Genomic DNA, 19,032 nt, shown 5'->3' with positions numbered 1-19,032 from the left:
TTGGAGATCTGAATAGCACAACCGATAACTGAATGAAAACTGGTGAAATTATATGCACAGAAGATTATCTGAAGTGGGGGCTGATAGGCTCTTGGCAGCCCTGTTTTTATATTTATGTTGCTGATGTTATTTAACTTTTTTTTTTTTTGAAATGTGCTTTCTATACCATTTATGCATTTGCCCACCCGTAAACCCTGCTGACTGTAAGGTGAAGTTGGAAGGTTGAGTGTGTTCTGACTAGGGTGATGGGTTTCGGAGGGGATATTTTGAAAAGAGGCATTTTGTTTGTTAAGAAGGTGAACAAGAGTGAAAGGAGGGTGACACCCGCCAAATAAGGGTATGTTTGGGGATAAATGAATAGTAACAAATAGAGCAAAAAGTCAGGTAATACAAGAATGCCAGATCTTCCCCTAAGAATACTCTCTTCTACACAGTAAGTGCCCTAGTTCATCCCGCCTTTGTACACATTCAAGGAATCTTTAATTCACAGCCCAGAATCCCTCTTACACTTTGATTTCAGAAACTCTTCTTATAAATCCCAAACAATGGGATTTCCAGACTACAAATTCTTGTTACGCACATAGGTATCTCTGTGTCCTGCAGGTAAGCCCCTCTGAATGCCCACTAATGGACAGTGGGCAGTTCTGCAGTGATGTCCAGTGGACCAAACTCTGGTCACCGTCCCAGTCCAGGCCAGAAAAACCCTCTTGATAGGAAGCGCAGACCCTCACCCACCGAGGGGGGGCGCTCCATCATCAGTCCTGCTCTTTGGCAGGCTGGAGCTGCAACGCCCGACGGGCCACTCATGGGGGCGCTGCCCAGTCCATGCAACTTTCTTCCTTACCCACTGTACCCCTGATTCCAAGTTCAGAACCCCTTCTCACGCACCGAGCTATCTCTGGTTCCACAACTCAAGACCCCCCCTTACACACAGGCGCACCCTGTTCTCTCCACTGAGTTATTACACAACTAGGATCTGTTCTTTTCGACAATTCACAAATCCTTCGCGCGCGTCCAGAGTATATTTCATTCTCTCGGTTTAGAATCTCCTCGCACAGTCAGTGTGTTCCTGTTGCGCACGCGTCATCAGTCATTCCTGCGCATTCAGGGCATTCCTGCATTCTGCAGCCCACTCGCCCACCCTTCTCACAGATCGAGGGCATCTGATTCCACCGTCCACGAGCCCTTCCGGACATCCACGCATGCGCAGAGCACACACGGGTTTCTAACTTTCCGCGGTAAAATCAGTATTAAAACAAAATAAAGGCCAGTTACAGGCACCCCCGGAAAGTAAAGAACGTTCCCTTTAAACCGGCTACTCCCACTGAAATGAAGGATCCGGAATGAGCTTCCAGTGACCCCCCCCCCCCACCCCCCCAGTGTAATTCTTGCCCCTTCCCTGCACGCGCCTGCTTCAGCCCCCTGGCCCCGCACCTGTGTCATCATGTGGCTTACAACAAGGGGTGACTCACAGTGCAGGGTGGGGGCACAGGGCACATACCCCAAGTGGTCCTCCTCGTGGTCAGACCTAGACACGACTCCCCAGGCGATGTGCCCCCTTTTATAACGTTGCAGGATGGACGGGAACAACAGGGATGAGCTGGAAATCGTCAGGGAGGAGAACCTCCGGCTGCTCCAGGAGAACGGGGAGCTGCGGAAACTGGTGGGTCTGATGCAGGAGAACGCGGAGCTCAGAGCCATGCTGGGCGAGGGGCGGCGCGACCTACCTGGAAACTGCGCGAACAACGACGCAGCTCCGCAAAAAGCAGAAGAAGAAGAATGTCCAGGTAGGACCTCTTTCAGTCTACTGGTTAGAGGTGAACAGGACCGTGGGAGCAGGGCCTTGTGTCTTTGGGCCATATGTACGAACACATTTTCCCATAGACACAGAATGGGTAAAACCCTTTGCTACATCTGTCCCTTTCTTCGTTTGGTCTGCACAACCCTTCTCTTCGACAGAACACAACATTCAAGGCTGGGGGTAGGGGCCGGGAGGGCCACAGAAAAGCTAGGTCATCTTTAGATGTCATATATTCATGTGCTTTTAGAATGCAAGGCCTCCAGCTGAATAACATTCCAGGACTCTCAATCATGGTGTCTAAGCTGCAGGTAGCAGGGACCAACACCTGCAGTAAGGCTGGGTAGGGAAAGGTGGATTCAGAAGTAGAAGGCAACATGTTGACCTTGTTGGTCCTCAGAATACCTAGTTCGCCTTGTTTCGTGCTCACGGAACCTGGCTCGGTCCCTCCCAGGTGTAAGATTTAAAAGCAAGAATGTTCATTTGACCACTGTGAATCTCTGGAGATTCACTATTTTTAACTCTCAGAGGAAAACTAATTCTGGCCCTTCTCCAAATATATGATGGTGCCATATGAGGTTAGTGGAGAAGCTGTGCCCCTTTGCAAGATGTTAGCTTCACTTTATCTCCCCTCAAACCTCTTTTACATAAAAATAATTGTGGCTCACTTAAGTGACAACTGACGTCAAACACTAAGGCAAGGAACTGCGGTAAGAAAGGAAACAACATTCCTAATGCACAAGGATGCCAGATGGGGAACCATGGTTAAACCATTTGCTCCATTCTGAAGCAAAATAGTTTGGTAATCCAAGGTTTGCAAAGACAAAAACCCAAATTCAGATTGTACCAAACCCATTCTTTTACCCAACCCAACGGGCAAAGAATCACAGTTCCGCTGGACAAACCCCATCCTGTAGTTCACAACAGTATCCTTCATCCTGGAGAAACAACACTAGCTTGGTACTGTGCTGGAAGGAAGGGGGTGATGAGAGGTGCTTACGACAGGAGAACTGTTTGTTTCGCCGGTTCTCATGGTGGTGCCATGAAGCAAGGCCGCAATGGCCAGTCTGTCTTTGGGCTGGTCGATCCATGGCAGGCCCGCGGATCCTGCATCAATGTGGAAGGTCTCTAGCTGCTGGTCCTGGCCTCCATGGATGGCCTTATTACCTCTACATAGTCTGTTAGAGGCCTTTGCACAGGATTTGCATGTGGCTGCTTATTCTTCAGACACGGACTTGAAGAAGTGCTCAAGCCACAGTACGTTGAATGTTCAAGGTCTACTCCTTCTGCAAAGTAATAATATTTTTATGTCAATCCCACTGCTGCTTGGAGTGGCAAAAATCGAGACATGTAAGTGGGAACTTTGTTACAATATCAATACTATATTGGGTTATTTCAATTCACTAAAAAGGTGGTTAAGGGGTAGGTAACCTTTTGAATCGAAACCATGGTGCCCGCTAGCGTCCCTGCTCCTTCGAGAAGCTCCCTCAATGCTCCAAGAGAAGGGTGCAGCGAAGAAGAAGGCCACTAGCAGGCCCTAAGCAGCTTCAGCTGGCAGTGCTGCTTGTGTTTCATCACTGGCTCTGTAATAAGCAGTTACCTCACAGTGCTGGGAGAGTGCACAGAGATAAATATCTGCCCCCAGAGCAGGTTTCCTTACAGGTACAGTGGGTAGCCTGGACAGTGACATCCTTTATCGTGATTCCATGGGTATGGACATGCTGAACAGTCACGACGTGGATGGAATTAAAGCGGAGAATGACCGCCTGACCAAGGAGAATGAGGAACTGCGAAACCTGGTGGGGCTGATGAAGGAAAACCTGGGGTTGCGAATGCAACTGGGCACGGCCAGCAAGTCCGAGTGTGGCAAGCCCATGGACGCAGCCCTCAAATGTAGCTCAGGTAGGATAGACCGACTATCTCAGGGCTGCTGGTGTGAGTGAGGGACTCTGAGTGGACGAGCCCCTTTGTATTGTAGCATTTGCCACCCAGTGATGCAGGCCATTGCAAGTTCATAAGTAAAAGTGTCTACCACTGTACGTCAAGAATGTTGATGGCATTATTGGATGCTTGAAAACAGTATATAGTCCTTTTACAAAATGCTTCCTTGCCTCTCTTGGTTGTAAAGGTGTGTTAATGAGCTCAGTAGCCATCAGTACATAGGAAGTACAGAGTTCAAGGTGCATGGAAGTGAATGTGAGCCAAGATGGTTATTGGCGTCCTACACCGAGGTGGAGAAGGCTAAGGCCTCACTCCTGGACCAACTAGATGTCCACAAAGTCTGAGAGCAGCGCACCGAGGCCAGCAACAGAGCCCGTGGTGCATGAAGAAGCAATGAGCGCTCCTCCAGCTGCTGCTTCTCTCCTTTGTCACAGCCTCATACCCTGGTCAGTGGCCAGTGTTCTACTCTGAAGTCCATCTCTTGGGTATTTAAAAAAAAATCCTCTTCCTCCATCCATTGCACCTCTCTCTGGCTTCTGCCTGCAATGAGTAAACACATGGGGGAGGGTGTTCTCTTTTTTGGCCATTTCTTTTGATCATATGTGGGCTTGATAAATCTTCTGCTCTACAGCACTCGCAACAGTGGCACGTTTTCGGCTTTACTGACGTCCTTGTCACTACTATGTAAGCGTTCCATCCTGCAAAGGTGCAACACACAGCAGGGGTCGTGAAGCTTCCACGAGTACCCACAGCAATCCAGCCCACGAGTAATCTCATCACAGTGAAGGCAGTGGGTTGAACGGTGGCCAGCCTACAACCATTAAGCCAAGATACAAACCCAATCTATAATGCTCCTTATGATGCCACAGATATCAGAATTAAACTCATGCTTACAGTTCAACTCTTGCCATCACTAGTGAGTTCTAAAGAGGTTCACTGTGGAACAAATCCAGTATAGTTGTTAGGGCTGCACAAGCGTAACGTGATACCAGACTGCACCTTCTTCATAAAATACACACGTGTAATCCTAGTTGGGCTCAGCTGGCCAACTATGGAAGCGAATGTCTGTATGCACAAGTCTGCGTAGTCTCAGAAACCAACACTGAGGGTGTTCAGCCAGTGTGAAATCACCCAGAGCAGATAGCTAGACCCTGAAGCACTTCAGCCTTGCCTTGTAGGCCTGACTGTGATTCATGATGAGGTCTGAACAAGGGATGAGGTCATAGAGCCAGCAGTGCATATATAGCTGACCAGACCTGCTGGCCTTACTCACAAGGCCAGTAGGACAAGGGATTTCCCAGGCTGTTTTTGCTCTATTTGGAAGCTTGTCCAGAATGGATCTGCTAAACAGCCATGATATGGAAGGGCTTCAGTGCCAGAACAAGAGGCTGATGAAGGAGAATACGGAACTGCGCAAATTGGTGAGCCTGCAGCAAGAGAACGTGGAACTGAGATCCGTACTGAGCCGGGCAAGCCGCTGCAATGAGAATTCCCCGAGCCCAAAACGTACATGCTCACCAAAACGTTCATGCTCACCAAAACATTCAAGCTCGTCGCCGGCCAAAGGATGCTCAGGTAGGCCTGGCGGCTTCTAACAGCGCTGCTTCATGGAGTGAAAAGGAGCCGTCAAGCCTCCATGTCGCTAGGCGTGCGGCTCCCATCATCTTTCCTTAACCTATGTGGAGAATGGATGAGGCAGGGAAGAGGCACAATAGGACAGCATAATATCTGAATGGAAGCGTGTCTGGAGTTTTAAGTGCCTCCACCAATCTTTGATGCTCCACAAACTATAAAACTGAAGGTGTATTGACTGCTTCAATAAAGAAATCTGATTGGCTTCCAATTATGCAGAGCGTTTATTTGCTAGTTTATGTTCTGTACTGAGCAACAGTGGATATGGGAAGTCGTACTGGGCATGGGTTATCGTCCTCTAGGGAAGCGGGTTGACATGAGTGTGCCCATCTGACAATCCCACCTAGAATTTAGATTCACTGGTCTAAGCCACAACTGTGACTTTGAGTTAGGGGTTGCCCTCAAAGCAGAGGATTTAGGGTATGCTGAAGCATGTCACCCGATTCAAAACTTTCATTCTCTGCCGTTGACCCTATCATGCAGCCCCATTGCGTTCAGGGCCCAGCCCTCGATCTTTCTGCCACTGACCACTCTCCTCCCTGGTCCTCGGACACTATGAGCATGGAACTAGCGACCAGATGTCCCTGGTCTGCAAGTTCATGAATGAAATGTTACCTTCTACTGCCACCTTTAACCATCGTAGGGTAGCTGTCTCGCAACCCCCATGATCTAAAATCCTTCATCCAATATAACTATAAGGTCCTTTCACACTCCTTGGGTCGGGAACACAAAGTGATGCATAAAATAAAGTCACTGGAAAGAGCATGATTTGAAAAGAATGGATTTCAAGTGATGACCTCCCATAGCCCTGGCACTTCTGAATCTAGGGGGGAAGGGGGGAAGCATTGAAAAGGAGCTAGAAGTTTGAGAAGCCAAGCCAGTGTACACAAATTATAGTAAACGTTCGCATTCCACACCACAATGATGCTTTATTGGCCATTATTACTAAAACAGAACACCCACACATATCAAATAGCACCAGGCATGCACTGGGTATCCCGCAGGTCAGGGGGGTTAGAATGTGGGAGAGGCTGGGTTGCAGATAAAAGAGAGGCCCTGCAGTAGCCCAAGTGCTAACTGTGAAACATTTCCATCTCTTGCAGCATCGAGTTCCCAGGAAGAAGTGAAGGAATCGCCAAAGCGTGGTACGTTGCTTTCTCTCTGGGTATATTGATGTAACAGCTCATGGGGCCCTCATCTGCTCGGTAAAAGACAGGGCAATGGGGGGTTCCACGTCACCCATCATGGCTGCCTCTAGCAGGCCTCGGCCTGTAACGCGAACTGCGTGCCTTGAATGGACTGTGACATCAGTAGCGCGAGCTGCGTGCCCTGGGTGCATTATGACATCAGCAGCTTATTACCATGGAGACAGCATCAGGCTAGCATCTGATGCTCAGATATGACTAGCGAGGGACCATGGTGCCCCCTCATGTTATCTGTCATCTCCCTAGCCCTGGTGTGGGAGGATCCATGTCCCTTCTAACCCTGACCAACTGGGCGCTGAGGTGCCCCATCACTTGAGTCCTGCCTATAATGTTTGTCTTCCGCTGGGAGGGGGTCACATGGTCCTTCATCATGTCCTAAGACCCAGGAAGCGCCCAAAGGCTAGAATAAAGCGCTCATTCTTTTATGGGTCCTGGCTGCTGCCCGGGGGTGTCATGTAATCCCTTCTTTTTCCTCTATTTCCAGATTCCCAGCAAGTACATAAAATGGGGAGAATTGTAGGAGAGATTGCATTTCAGTTAGACCGCAGAATACTAGCCTACATATTTCAAGATCGTATCAGACTTTATGGTATAACCGTGTCCAACATTCCGCAGAAAATCAAGGAGGTAAGGGGGCGACCCAAAAGCTGGGGAAGCTGTCTCAGCTCTGCTAACTTGTATGTCTTACAGTGCATGTTTAGCTTATTACAAGAAGCTTCTAGAGCAGAGGTCTGCAACCTTTTATTTAATAAGAGCAATTTATGTTCAATGAAATTCATTCAGTTTAATAGTATTGGAGTTCTGCAATAGTTACCGCATCAGACAACATTACATTAGTGTCAACCCTCTGCAAAATTACCTCCAGTGATCACCTCAGTGCACCCGGCAGGGCAGCCACAAGCAATTTAAAGGAATTAATTGTCAAATTAGAATGCGTTTACATGGGTGCTACATACTAGTCATAGCTGCAACATCCCTGGCACCAAGCTAGTAAGATTAGTAATACGTCTCCCAGCGGCGGCTGGCTCTTGGGGTACAAAAATAATAAAAGAAAAAAGAAAAAACACAGCACTTACCTTGGGACAGACATCCTCCACTTGATGGCTCTCCTTCTTTCCTGGGTCCAATGCACGAAGAGACCCAAGAAACTGCACTAGCCGATTCTGTGGCTGCTTTCATGCTGGTAACCAGCATGAGAGCAGCATCAGGATTGGTGGGAGCGGGCTCTCTCATCCCTCACCAGAGCACTGGAGGCCCGTGCCTTCTCTAAGCTAGGTTAGAGAAGTTTAAAGTACGCATGTAAAGCCGGCCGTCGCAAGGCGTCCGGCCAAAGGGATATGCGCTCTTTAAACAAGTGCACAGGTCTCTGCCGCCACTCAGCAGCAATTGCCCGGTCCTGACACTCGCTTCAAGACAGGGCGCTGAAAAATAAAATGGTAAGAAACAAAGTTTATTACCATTTTGTTTTTCTGTCCTGGGGCATTTTTCTTAGTGGGGTGACGCTCCTCCGCTCTCGTGGACAGGCCGCCTCTCACGGCTCCCCAAAAGCCCCACAATTTATCACTCAAATTCCAGCTTTAAATATATCTTGGAAATTCAACCATTATTTCTCCAAATATTAGCTTAGAAGTTTTAAAAGTACACACATTTTGTTTGGAATACATGCTTCTCAATTTTGGTATACATACATTAATGCATCAAAGCAAAAGCTAATTTAGTAGGCGGGACTGCACACGTGGGAGCTACTTACAGGTATCTGGAGAGCTAACAGTAACTCACAATCTACTCGTTGGAGAAGCCTGTTCTGGAGTTTGCACTCACTGCCCTGACAGCGCAGAGAAGCTGAATGCCAGTTGCAATAATGAGATGTGTGGATGATCGTGGCCACCCCACACAGTCCCCAACGTGCCCAGGAAGACCATAGCCTACTCACAGCTCAAGATCGCAATGTTTGAGAGCTATGCTTGTGGCCAGTGGTGATGAGGGGGCTGCAAAGCTTTCCTCTGGGATGCAGGAAGGGACGGTCTCATTTGTTTACATAGCCACTGAGTGCAGCATCTCGGCCTATGATAAACTAACCAAAACACAAGGCGTTGTGTTTCCCTGAACATTTAAATGAGGGGCTATTAAAAAAAAATTACAATGCAATTTCCACAGCAGAAATTACAGCATTATACCATTTATTCACAAAAGGGTTACTCATATCAAACATTTAATAATAACATTTTCCTCCCACACTGTTGAGATGACACAACTCATGTGACACAAGTACACCTTGCATCTGGGCACAGGTCTACACTTTACGTGATACAATGCACCACAATTCAACATGTGTGTCACTAGGCTCTCTCAGAGCACTGCTCCATGCAGCATGAAGCGATAAGCCTACAAGAGTGATCATTTAGACAGGTGCTTCAATTACCCTGCAGGACTGATCATTCTTCCAGCAGCTTCACTATCCATCCAGGACAGAACATTCCTACAGCAGGACTGATCATTCTTACAGCGTTGTCACTAATACTTCAAGACCCGATCATTCCTACAACATCTTCACTAAACCTTCATGGATGATCATTTCTACAGCAGGACTGATCTTTCCTATAACAGCTTAACTAGCAGACTAACCATTCAGGGCCAATCATACCTACAACTGACCACTTCTGGTCTGATCATTTCTACCTCTTTACTAATGCTTCAGGAATGGTCATTCCGATTGTGTCTTTACTAACTCTTGATCACGAATGGCAATTTCCACTGTGTCTTCACTAATCCATTGGGACTAATCATTCCTACAGGAGCTTCACTATCCCTACAGGACAGAGCATTCCTACAGCAGGACTGATCATTCTTATAGCGTCTTCACTAATACTTCAAGACCCGATCATTCCTACAACATCTTCACTAAACCTTCATGGACGATCATTCCTATAGCAAGACTGATAATTTTTACAGCATTGTCACTAATACTTCAAGACCCGATCAGTCCTACAACATTTTCACTAAACCTTCATGGACGATCATTCCTACAACAGTTCCTTTAACCCTCCAGAACCAAAGATTGCTACTATAGGTACACTAGTAACCAGGTGGATCACATGTACAGCAGTTTCAGTAACTCAATTTCTATAGAAACTTAACTACTCCTCCCCATGCCGATCATTCACATTGCAGCTACACTGACTAGACCGATCATTCCTCTGGCAACTCTTCTAATTCTTCAGAGCCAATCATTCCAACAGCAGCTCTGCTGATTATTCTGGATGGATCATTTATACAGTGTCTACGCTAATCCTTCATGAATGATCATTTCTACTGTGCTGTCACTAATCCTTCATGAATGATCATTCCTACCACGTCTTCTCGAATCCTCCATCAATGGTTATTCCTACTGTGTCTTCACTAATGCATCAGGACAAATCCTTCCTACACTAGCTTCACTATCCCTGCAGAACCGATCATTCCTGCTAGGACTGACTATTTCTACAGCAGCTTCATTATCCCTTCAGGACAAAGCATTCCTACAGCAAGACTGATTCACACGTCACCCTGAGTATCCCTTCAGGGTGGGTCTATCCTTCCTACAGCAGCTCCACTAATACTTTCAGAGGAATCATTCCTACAGCGTTTCCCCTAATGTGTCACGGTTGATCATTCATAGAGAGTCTTTGCTACAGCATTTAAAGTTACAGGAAAGATCATTCATTCTGCTCTTTCACTAATCTTTTTCAGGACTGATCATGCCACAGCAGGTGCATTATCTCTCCAGGGTTGTTCATTTGTACTGCAGTTTCATTAACCTTTCAAGATTGATCATTCCTAAACAGCTCCACTAACCTTCCAGCGTCAGTCATCTCAACAGCAGCTGCACTAATATAACAAATCATTCCTCCAGCAGCTCCACCAATACTTCCGGAGTGATCATCCAATAGAGCGCCTTTGCTACTCTTTTTAGTCCCAACCACTCCTACAGCAGCTTTACTAACCGTCTAGGGCTAGATCAATCCTACAGCATCTTTACTAACCCCACAGGGCTAACTAGAAACCCTCCAGGACGAATCATGCCAAAAGCAGCTCTAACAACCCTCTAGGACTGATCATTCCTACACCATCTTCAAAAATCCTTCAGGACTGATCGTTCCTACACCATCTTCATTAATCATTCAGGAGCTATCGTTCCTACAGCAGCTCAAATAACCCTCCAGCGAGCATCATTCATACAGCATCGTCACACATCCTTCAGGACCGATCATTCCTACAACAGGACTGAGCTTTCCTAGAGCAGGGTCACTAAAAGGCAGATCATTCCTACAGCAGCTTCACTAATCATCGAGGAATGGTCATGTCTATAACAGCTTCACTAACCTTTCAAGACTGATCATTCCTGCACCATCTTTACCAAACCTCCAGGACTGATCTTTCCCATTGTAGCTTAACTACCTGTTCAACAAGGAGTATTCCTCACTAATCCTTTGGAACTAATCATTCCTACACCAGTTTCATTAACCCTCATGACTGATCAATTTCACAGAAGCTCCACTAAAACATCTAGTACCAGGACTGATCATTCATTCTTCAGCTTCACTAATCTCTTCAAGACAGATCATTCCTCCAGCAGCTTCACTAATCTATTTGTACTACGGCTACACTAACCTTCCAGGACTGCTTGTTCCTAAGCAACTTCGCAAACTCTATGGGGCCAATCAAACTAACGGGACCATCACTACTACCCACAGATTCATTTACCACTCGGGGATGATCATTCTTAGAGCATTTTCACTAATACTTCAGGGCTAGACCATTCCTACAGTGCCTTCACTAATAATTCAAGACTGATCGTTCAGCAGCTTCACTAGCCCTTCTGGGCCGATTGTGCCTACAGCAGTTCTTCTAACCCACCAGAACCGATTATTCCTACTGCAGGTTCAGTAGTAACCAGGTTCATCATACATGCTGCAGTTTCAGTAACTCTACATTTCTCCAGCAACTTAATAATTGCTCACCAGTTGCCGAACATTCATACAGTTGCTAGGCTGACTGGATTGATAATTACTGCAACAGCTTCACTAACTCTTCAGGATCAATCATTCCTTCAGCAGCTTCACTAATCCTTCAGGAAACATCATTCCTGCAGCAGGTTCATTAACAGGACCTATCATCCCTACAGCAGCTTCATTAATCCTTCAGAGCAGGAACATTCCTACAGCATCTTCACTTATCCTTCATGGCTAGATCATTCCTACGGCATCTTCACTTATCCTTCATGGCTAGATCATTCCTACGCCATCTTCACTAATCCTTCATGGCTAGATCATTCCTACGGCATTTTCACTAATCCTTCATGGCTAGCTCATTCCTACGGCATCTTTACTTATCCTTCATGGCTAGCTCATTCCTACGGCATCTTCACTTATCCTTCATGGCTAGATCATTCCTACAGCATCTTCACTTATCCTTCGTGGCTGGATCATTCCTACAGCATCTTCACTTATCCTTCATGGCTAGCTCATTCCTACAGCATCTTCACTTATCCTTCGTGGCTAGATCATTCCTACAGCATCTTCACTTATCCTTCATGGCTAGCTCATTCCTACAGCATCTTCACTTATCCTTCGTGGCTACCTAATTCCTACAGCATCTTCACTTATCCTTCACGGCTAGATCATTCCTACAGCATCTTCCCTTACCCTTCACAGCTAGCTCATTCCTACAGCATCTTCACTTATCCTTCGTGGCTAGCTAATTCCTACAGCATCTTCACTTATCCTTCATGGCTAGCTCATTCCTACAGCATCTCCACTTATCCTTCATGACTAGATCATTCCTACGCCATCTTCACTAATCCTTCATGGCCAGATCATTCCTACGGCATTTTCACTAATCCTTCATGGCTAGCTCATTCCTACGGCATCTTTACTTATCCTTCATGGCTAGCTCATTCCTACGGCATCTTCACTTATCCTTCATGGCTAGATCATTCCTACAGCATCTTCACTTATCCTTCGTGGCTGGATCATTCCTACAGCATCTTCACTTATCCTTCATGGCTAGCTCATTCCTACAGCATCTTCACTTATCCTTCGTGGCTAGATCATTCCTACAGCATCTTCACTTATCCTTCATGGCTAGCTCATTCCTACAGCATCTTCACTTATCCTTCGTGGCTACCTAATTCCTACAGCATCTTCACTTATCCTTCACGGCTAGATCATTCCTACAGCATCTTCCCTTACCCTTCACAGCTAGCTCATTCCTACAGCATCTTCACTTATCCTTCGTGGCTAGCTAATTCCTACAGCATCTTCACTTATCCTTCATGGCTAGCTCATTCCTACAGCATCTCCACTTATCCTTCATGGCTAGATCATTCCTACGGCATCTTCACTTATCCTTCATGGCTAGATCACCGGCTTCTTCACTTATCCTTCATGGCTAGATCATTCCTACAGCATCTTCACTTATCCTTCATGGCTGGATCATTCCTACAGCATCTTCACCTATCCTTCGTGGCTAGCTCATTCCTACAGCATCTTCACTTATCCTTCATGGCTAGCTCATTCCTACAGCATCTTCACTTATCCTTCGTGGCTAGCTAATTCCTACAGCATCTTCACTTATCCTTCGTGGCTAGCTCATTCCTACAGCATCTTCACTTATCCTTCATGGCTAGATCATTCCTACGGCATCTTCACTAATCCTACATGGTTAGATCATTCCTACATCATCTCCACTTATCCTTCATGGCTAGCTCATTCCTACAGCATCTCCACTTATCCTTCATGGCTAGATCATTCCTACAGCATCTTCACTTATCCTTCATGGCTAGATCTTTCCTACATCATCTTCACTAATCCTTAATGGCTGGATCATTCCTACAGCATCTCCACTTATCCTTCATGGTTAGATCATTCCTACATCATCTCCACTTATCCTTCATGGCTAGCTCATTCCTACAGCATCTCCACTTATCCTTCATGGCTAGCTCATTCCTACAGCATCTCCACTTATCCTTCATGGCTAGATCATTCCTACAGCATCTTCACTTATCCTTCATGGCTAGATCTTTCCTACATCATCTTCACTAATCCTTAATGGCTGGATCATTCCTACAGCATCTCCACTTATCCTTCATGGCTAGCTCATTCCTACAGCATCTCCACTTATCCTTCATGGCTAGCTCATTCCTACAGCATCTCCACTTATCCTTCATGGCTAGCTCATTCCTACAGCATCTCCACTTATCCTTCATGGCTAGATCATTCCTACAGCATCTTCACTTATCCTTCATGGCTAGATCTTTCCTACATCATCTTCACTAATCCTTAATGGCTAGATCATTCCTTGTCTTCTTCACTAACCCCTCAGGACCAATCATTTCTACAGCAGTTTCACTAATCCTTCAAGACTGATTATTCCTACAACAGCTCCACTAACCCTCCAGGACCGTTCATTCCTGCAGCAGTACTGATCATCCATATAGCAGGTACACTAAAAGGATGGAACATTCCTGCATCAGCTTCACTAATCATTCAGGACCGATCATTCCTACAGAGTCTTAACTAACCCTCCAGGGCGAACTGTTCCTACAGCAGCTTAACCTTCCTTCTAGGGAGGATCATTCCTACGGTGTCTTCACTAATCCTTTGGGAGCGTTCATCTTTATACCAGCTTCACTAAGCGTTCAAGACTGATCATTCCACTAACGCTCTAGGGCTGATCATTTCGTATAGCATTTCCAGTAACAGGAACAATCATTCATTCTTCACCTTCAGTAACCTACAGCAGGTCCATTATCTCCCCAGGGCTGTTCATTTGTACTGCAGCTTCACTAACCTTTCAAGACTGATCATCGCTAAAGAGCTCCACCAACCTTCCAGGGTCAATCATTTTGACAGCAGCTGCACTAATACAACAAACCATTCCTCCAGCAGCTCACTAACAGTATCCACTGATGTTACCGCAGTTGCACCAGCCCTCCAGAGAGGCTGCTCTCTTCCTTCTCTCTATTCTGTGCATGGAGTGAGTGCCTGACCTACTACTGCTATATGCACCATGTCAGTGCACGACTTAGTGACGGTGATACCCTCCAATGCTTCACATTCCCTTCCCTACGACTGGAGCACATTTTCTCTCAGACAAATTGGCACACCTACTGTCCCAATTGGGCTATAATTCCTGGTACTTGTGTGGATGATTTCCTAATATGCACTTAATGCAACAGACTGCACGACTTTGTAATACTAGTGCACTAGATGCTGACTTTCTCTCTTTAATATCAGTTTGGAACCCCTTGCCCTGATGGTGGTAACTCATGTATGCATGATACAGTATGATAAACTTGTCAGCTAAAACATAAGAACTGTTGGGAGAAATACACAGTGCTTTTATTTATTTTGCAGTTTTATTTAGCACAAGCTCGGTCGAGCACCGTTACATTACACAAGTACACAATCATTTTTTCAGTTGACACAGGGAGAGTAAATAATTTGCCCCGAATCACAGGTTATTCAGCCAAAGCCGAGACTCGAACCTGCTTCCCCAGTTCCAAAGAGGGCAGCTCTGGCCATTATACCACACCCTCTTTATCAAACAGAATGTGTTGGATGAATAACACGTGGATGTAAATAATATTATGAGCGTAGTCCAGCACAAACAGATTGAGGCTACACAAAAGAGTGTGTTACCAAACATTTAATTTGACCTTGATAAAATTATAATATTTGTAATATACAATTATTAATGTTCAATGCAAAACCAATGCTACCAAACATGTTTAGAGTACACATTCGGCCTTGTTTCTAACCTGCATTACAATTTCTTGCAACATGTCTGCAGCAAACCACAAGCTGCAATTGCTGCTTATTTCACACTACAGATTCCAAATCTATTTGGCAAATCTGCCACCAGGACAAATGTGAGGCCTAGGATTTTAAAGGGGTTTGGGAGAAGTCTGGCAGTTTAACCATGCATTATGTCAAATAAAATACCCCTACCAGGAGTTAAGAGGATTTTGTTAGTCACCTCTCTGTGTGTGCACTTACAAAGAAACTCGGCCTTTGGTCTTGAACCTCTGAATGGATGCAGCTCCTCAGTGACTTGTAAGACTCGCTTTTTGTAGGTAGGAGGTTCCTGTGAGTAATAGTCAAGGACTGTGCTTTATAACCTGTCTACAGTGAGTATCCTGGCAAAGTCTGCTACAAACAAAAAGTATAGTGGTGCTGGTGAAGACCTGTAGGGCAGTGCTTAATTTGTAAACATAAAGGTGCCGGTGCCCAAAGCCCTCCTGTTAAACATGCGGCTGCTGTAGTTAAATGTGTGAACATGGAACACTGAGGCGGCGTAATCCTGAAGCCACCTCGGGCCTCTTCAATCCATATAAATCCACTCCCTGCCCCTTCAGCTCACTCTTGCAGCTTTCTGCTTTCTCCCTTTGTGACACTTTTTCGTTTTTCCCTCCCTCCGTCAGTCCCATATGTGTCTTTTGCTCGCAGCAAATGCTCGAGGCAGAAGAATAAGCCCCGGCCCTAAAAAATAAGTGCCGGTGCTTAGCACCGGAAACAACATGCACAAATTAAGCACTGCTGCAGGGCGCTCTTTTCCTTAAGGGGTGCTCTTCGTGCCTGCCGCTACTGAGGTCTCGATATGTCAGATGCACAAGCAGAGCTCTGTGGGATCATTAAACTGTCCACAAATCAGAATCAATGTAGTTCCTTTGGACATCAAGCTGAGTAATGAGCAGACAAGGGGCCCATCTCCAACTCCATCACAATGCTACTATGGCAATGCAGTACAACCTTGTGCAGAGTTGTGACTCTGTAGAAAAATAATTTAATGGATGCCATTACTGAGAAACCATTTCACCTAAACTGTTTAATGAAAATTGAGAGAATGAATGACATTTAGCATTTCATAGAAAACAATTAATAGAATGTATTTTTTCAAAATTGACTTTTGCGGTACTATTTTTAAGGTGTATAAGCAATGGTTGTAGATCTTACTTTCATAAACATTTTTGTTGGAGGAATTTATTTGAGTGCTTCAATGGATATTATTTCCAATTTATATGTTTTACATTGTCAATTGCTTCAGAAGCTTTTAATTCACTGACCACCCCTAAACGCCATTCACCCCTAATCCCCTCACAACCCTTAAACACCATCCACCCCTGCCCCCTTAAATCCCATCACCATGACTAAACATCACCCGTTCCTGACCCCTAATATCAACCCCCCCTCAACAAACGTAAGCTACACCCGTGCCTGACTCCAGGACCCCACCCATCCCTGAACCCTAAAAGACCTTTCAATCCCTAAATGCTGTGTAATTATAAAGCAATTTGGAATTTTCCTTAAATTAGCTTTCTTTGAAAATGTTTCATTTAATCTTTCATTTATTTGTATTTCCTCATTATTGTCTTTCTTTAAAGATGTATTTCCGTAATTTGATTTCCTCCAATGTGGTTTCTCAGTTTTTATTTGTCCAATAAGTCACATACATCACTCGTGCAGATATTTCTGTCTCATTCACTTATCTGCAATAGTTAACATCAGAAAGTACAATCTATTGATTTCCCAAATCTTCAGAACATTTTCATTCATCATGGTGACTTGGGACCACTATATGAGAATTAAACTAAGGGTACCACATCGTACCCTGCTCATCGGGTCAGTGGGATTCCATTCGAGGCGACATCCATCACGATGAACACACAAGACTTCCACTGCATGTGCCTTTCAAATTTGATACCTAGCTCCCAACCAATGTTACATAAAGGTTACATCAAAAATGAGACAGGGCATTTTTCAGTGCTTTTTAGGTGGATATTGTGGAAACTCAACAGTTGTTGTTCGAGTAAGCAATTTGTGCATCATGTACTTTGGTGTTCGGGGGAGGTAGAGGTGATGGGGTACCCCAAATTGGAGAAGGAGTAGTCTGAGGGCTATTATAAGGATTCCCATCATATTTGATGACCATGCCTGGTATGTGTGGACTCTCCCTCAGTGCAGGGATGCGTCTCAGGGATACGCGGGTGGGGACTTCAGCTAGCTGGCACGCAGCTACCAATGAAGGCACATCAACCAGGTTGTGCTTGCGGTAGCATATTACAGCGTAGTTACTTGATGGACCTTTGAATTAAGAACTCATTCCTGCATTATCAAATATACCTAAGTGAGTGTCAGTGAGTTTGTTATTAAAGAATTACTTCATGAATTAAGGAATGAGTCAAGATCCAAACAATGGTTTTCTCTTGCCTGCATGTGCTGCTGGTTGCTAGAGTGGTTCCAGGTTACTGCCCTGGTGACGAGGATAAACTGAGAGCATCTTCAAGGAATATGGGCCCAGATTTGAGAGGGCCTATCGCCTCCTTGCGCCACATTAGCATACTTTTTTTTACGCTTCTGTGGCCCAACAAGGCCAAAATTGCTGTGCCAGATTTACAAAGTGGCACAATGTAGGCATTGTGCCACTTTGTAACCCCTTGCGCCACATTGTGCCTGCGCCAGGCATAATGTATGCAAGGGGGGTGTTCCATTCTGAAAGATTTCTTTGCACAATTTTTAGCGGCATTTTTAATGCCTGCTCAGAGCAGGCGTTAAAGGGGGCACACCATTATTTATAATGGGCCCCTATGTATTGTTCAGGGTTAGCGTCAAAATGTTGGCGCTAATCCTGAACAGTACATCAATAGTGTCGAAGATTTTGACACTATTCGTCAAAGAATTTGACGCTATTGCCCCCTACCATGGGCCATGGTGCGCCGCATTTTAAATACGCACACACATGGTGGCGGTAGGGGGCGCTAAGGGGTGCAAGAAAAGTGGCACTGCAGTGGGTGCAACACCACCTTTCTTAAATCTGCCCTGTGATGTCCTGCTCGTCCCCTGAAGACGATACACCTGAGGCGTCGACTGATGCTCACAGGAAGTCAGCGTAAATGAATTGAGTTACAAGTGACCCCAAGCTCTGATGACAGCTGCGAAAAAACAATTGAAACGTATATCTAGCACTCATCACAGGTTGAGTGTGGTCGCTACAAGCCCTCGCTCATCAAGGCTATCTGAGATGTCGCTATCAGAAACTGAACAGTCTTGAAAAAACTAAAGTGTTTTCAATTTGGAGAGACATGGTCACAGAGACCAAACAAAACCTGGAGGAACTTGTTATAGACGTGGAAGTAGGGTTGCTCCATGCTCCACACCTCCACCAAATTTGGTGATGAACCAGTCCCCTTCCCACCACGGCAAGATTTTTACATCAGCATCTGGCTGGAGTAAAATCATGACCCTTTGCAGGTTGGAAAGGGGAATGGTATGAGTTTGTCAATTACCGCAAATGTTCTAGCTAGTGGGTGTTCACAAACTTCCAAGGGAAGCTTTGGAACACTGAGGGACGCCCGCAATCGTTCCCTTTTAATGTTGGATTTAAGGATACGGAGAACTCCGCACTCATGGTGGTGAC

General features: G+C 45.6%; 1 protein-coding gene across 1 annotated transcript in view; it reads left to right on the top strand.

The window, feature by feature from the left end:
• Positions 1-1,184: 1,184 nt before the first annotated feature.
• Positions 1,185-19,032, top strand: part of LOC138275038 (speriolin-like protein) — a 105,462-nt gene continuing 87,614 nt past the window's right edge. The window contains exons 1-3 of the mRNA XM_069219065.1: positions 1,185-1,787; positions 6,475-6,516; positions 7,061-7,203. Coding sequence (XP_069075166.1) covers positions 1,577-1,787; positions 6,475-6,516; positions 7,061-7,203 — 396 coding nt within the window. The 5' untranslated portion in view covers positions 1,185-1,576. The remainder of the gene's footprint in view (positions 1,788-6,474; positions 6,517-7,060; positions 7,204-19,032) is intronic.

This window comes from Pleurodeles waltl, chromosome 2_2, assembly GCF_031143425.1.
Source record: "Pleurodeles waltl isolate 20211129_DDA chromosome 2_2, aPleWal1.hap1.20221129, whole genome shotgun sequence".
NCBI classification, from domain to species: Eukaryota; Metazoa; Chordata; class Amphibia; order Caudata; family Salamandridae; genus Pleurodeles; species Pleurodeles waltl.
This window is presented reverse-complemented; position numbering and strand designations above follow the sequence as displayed.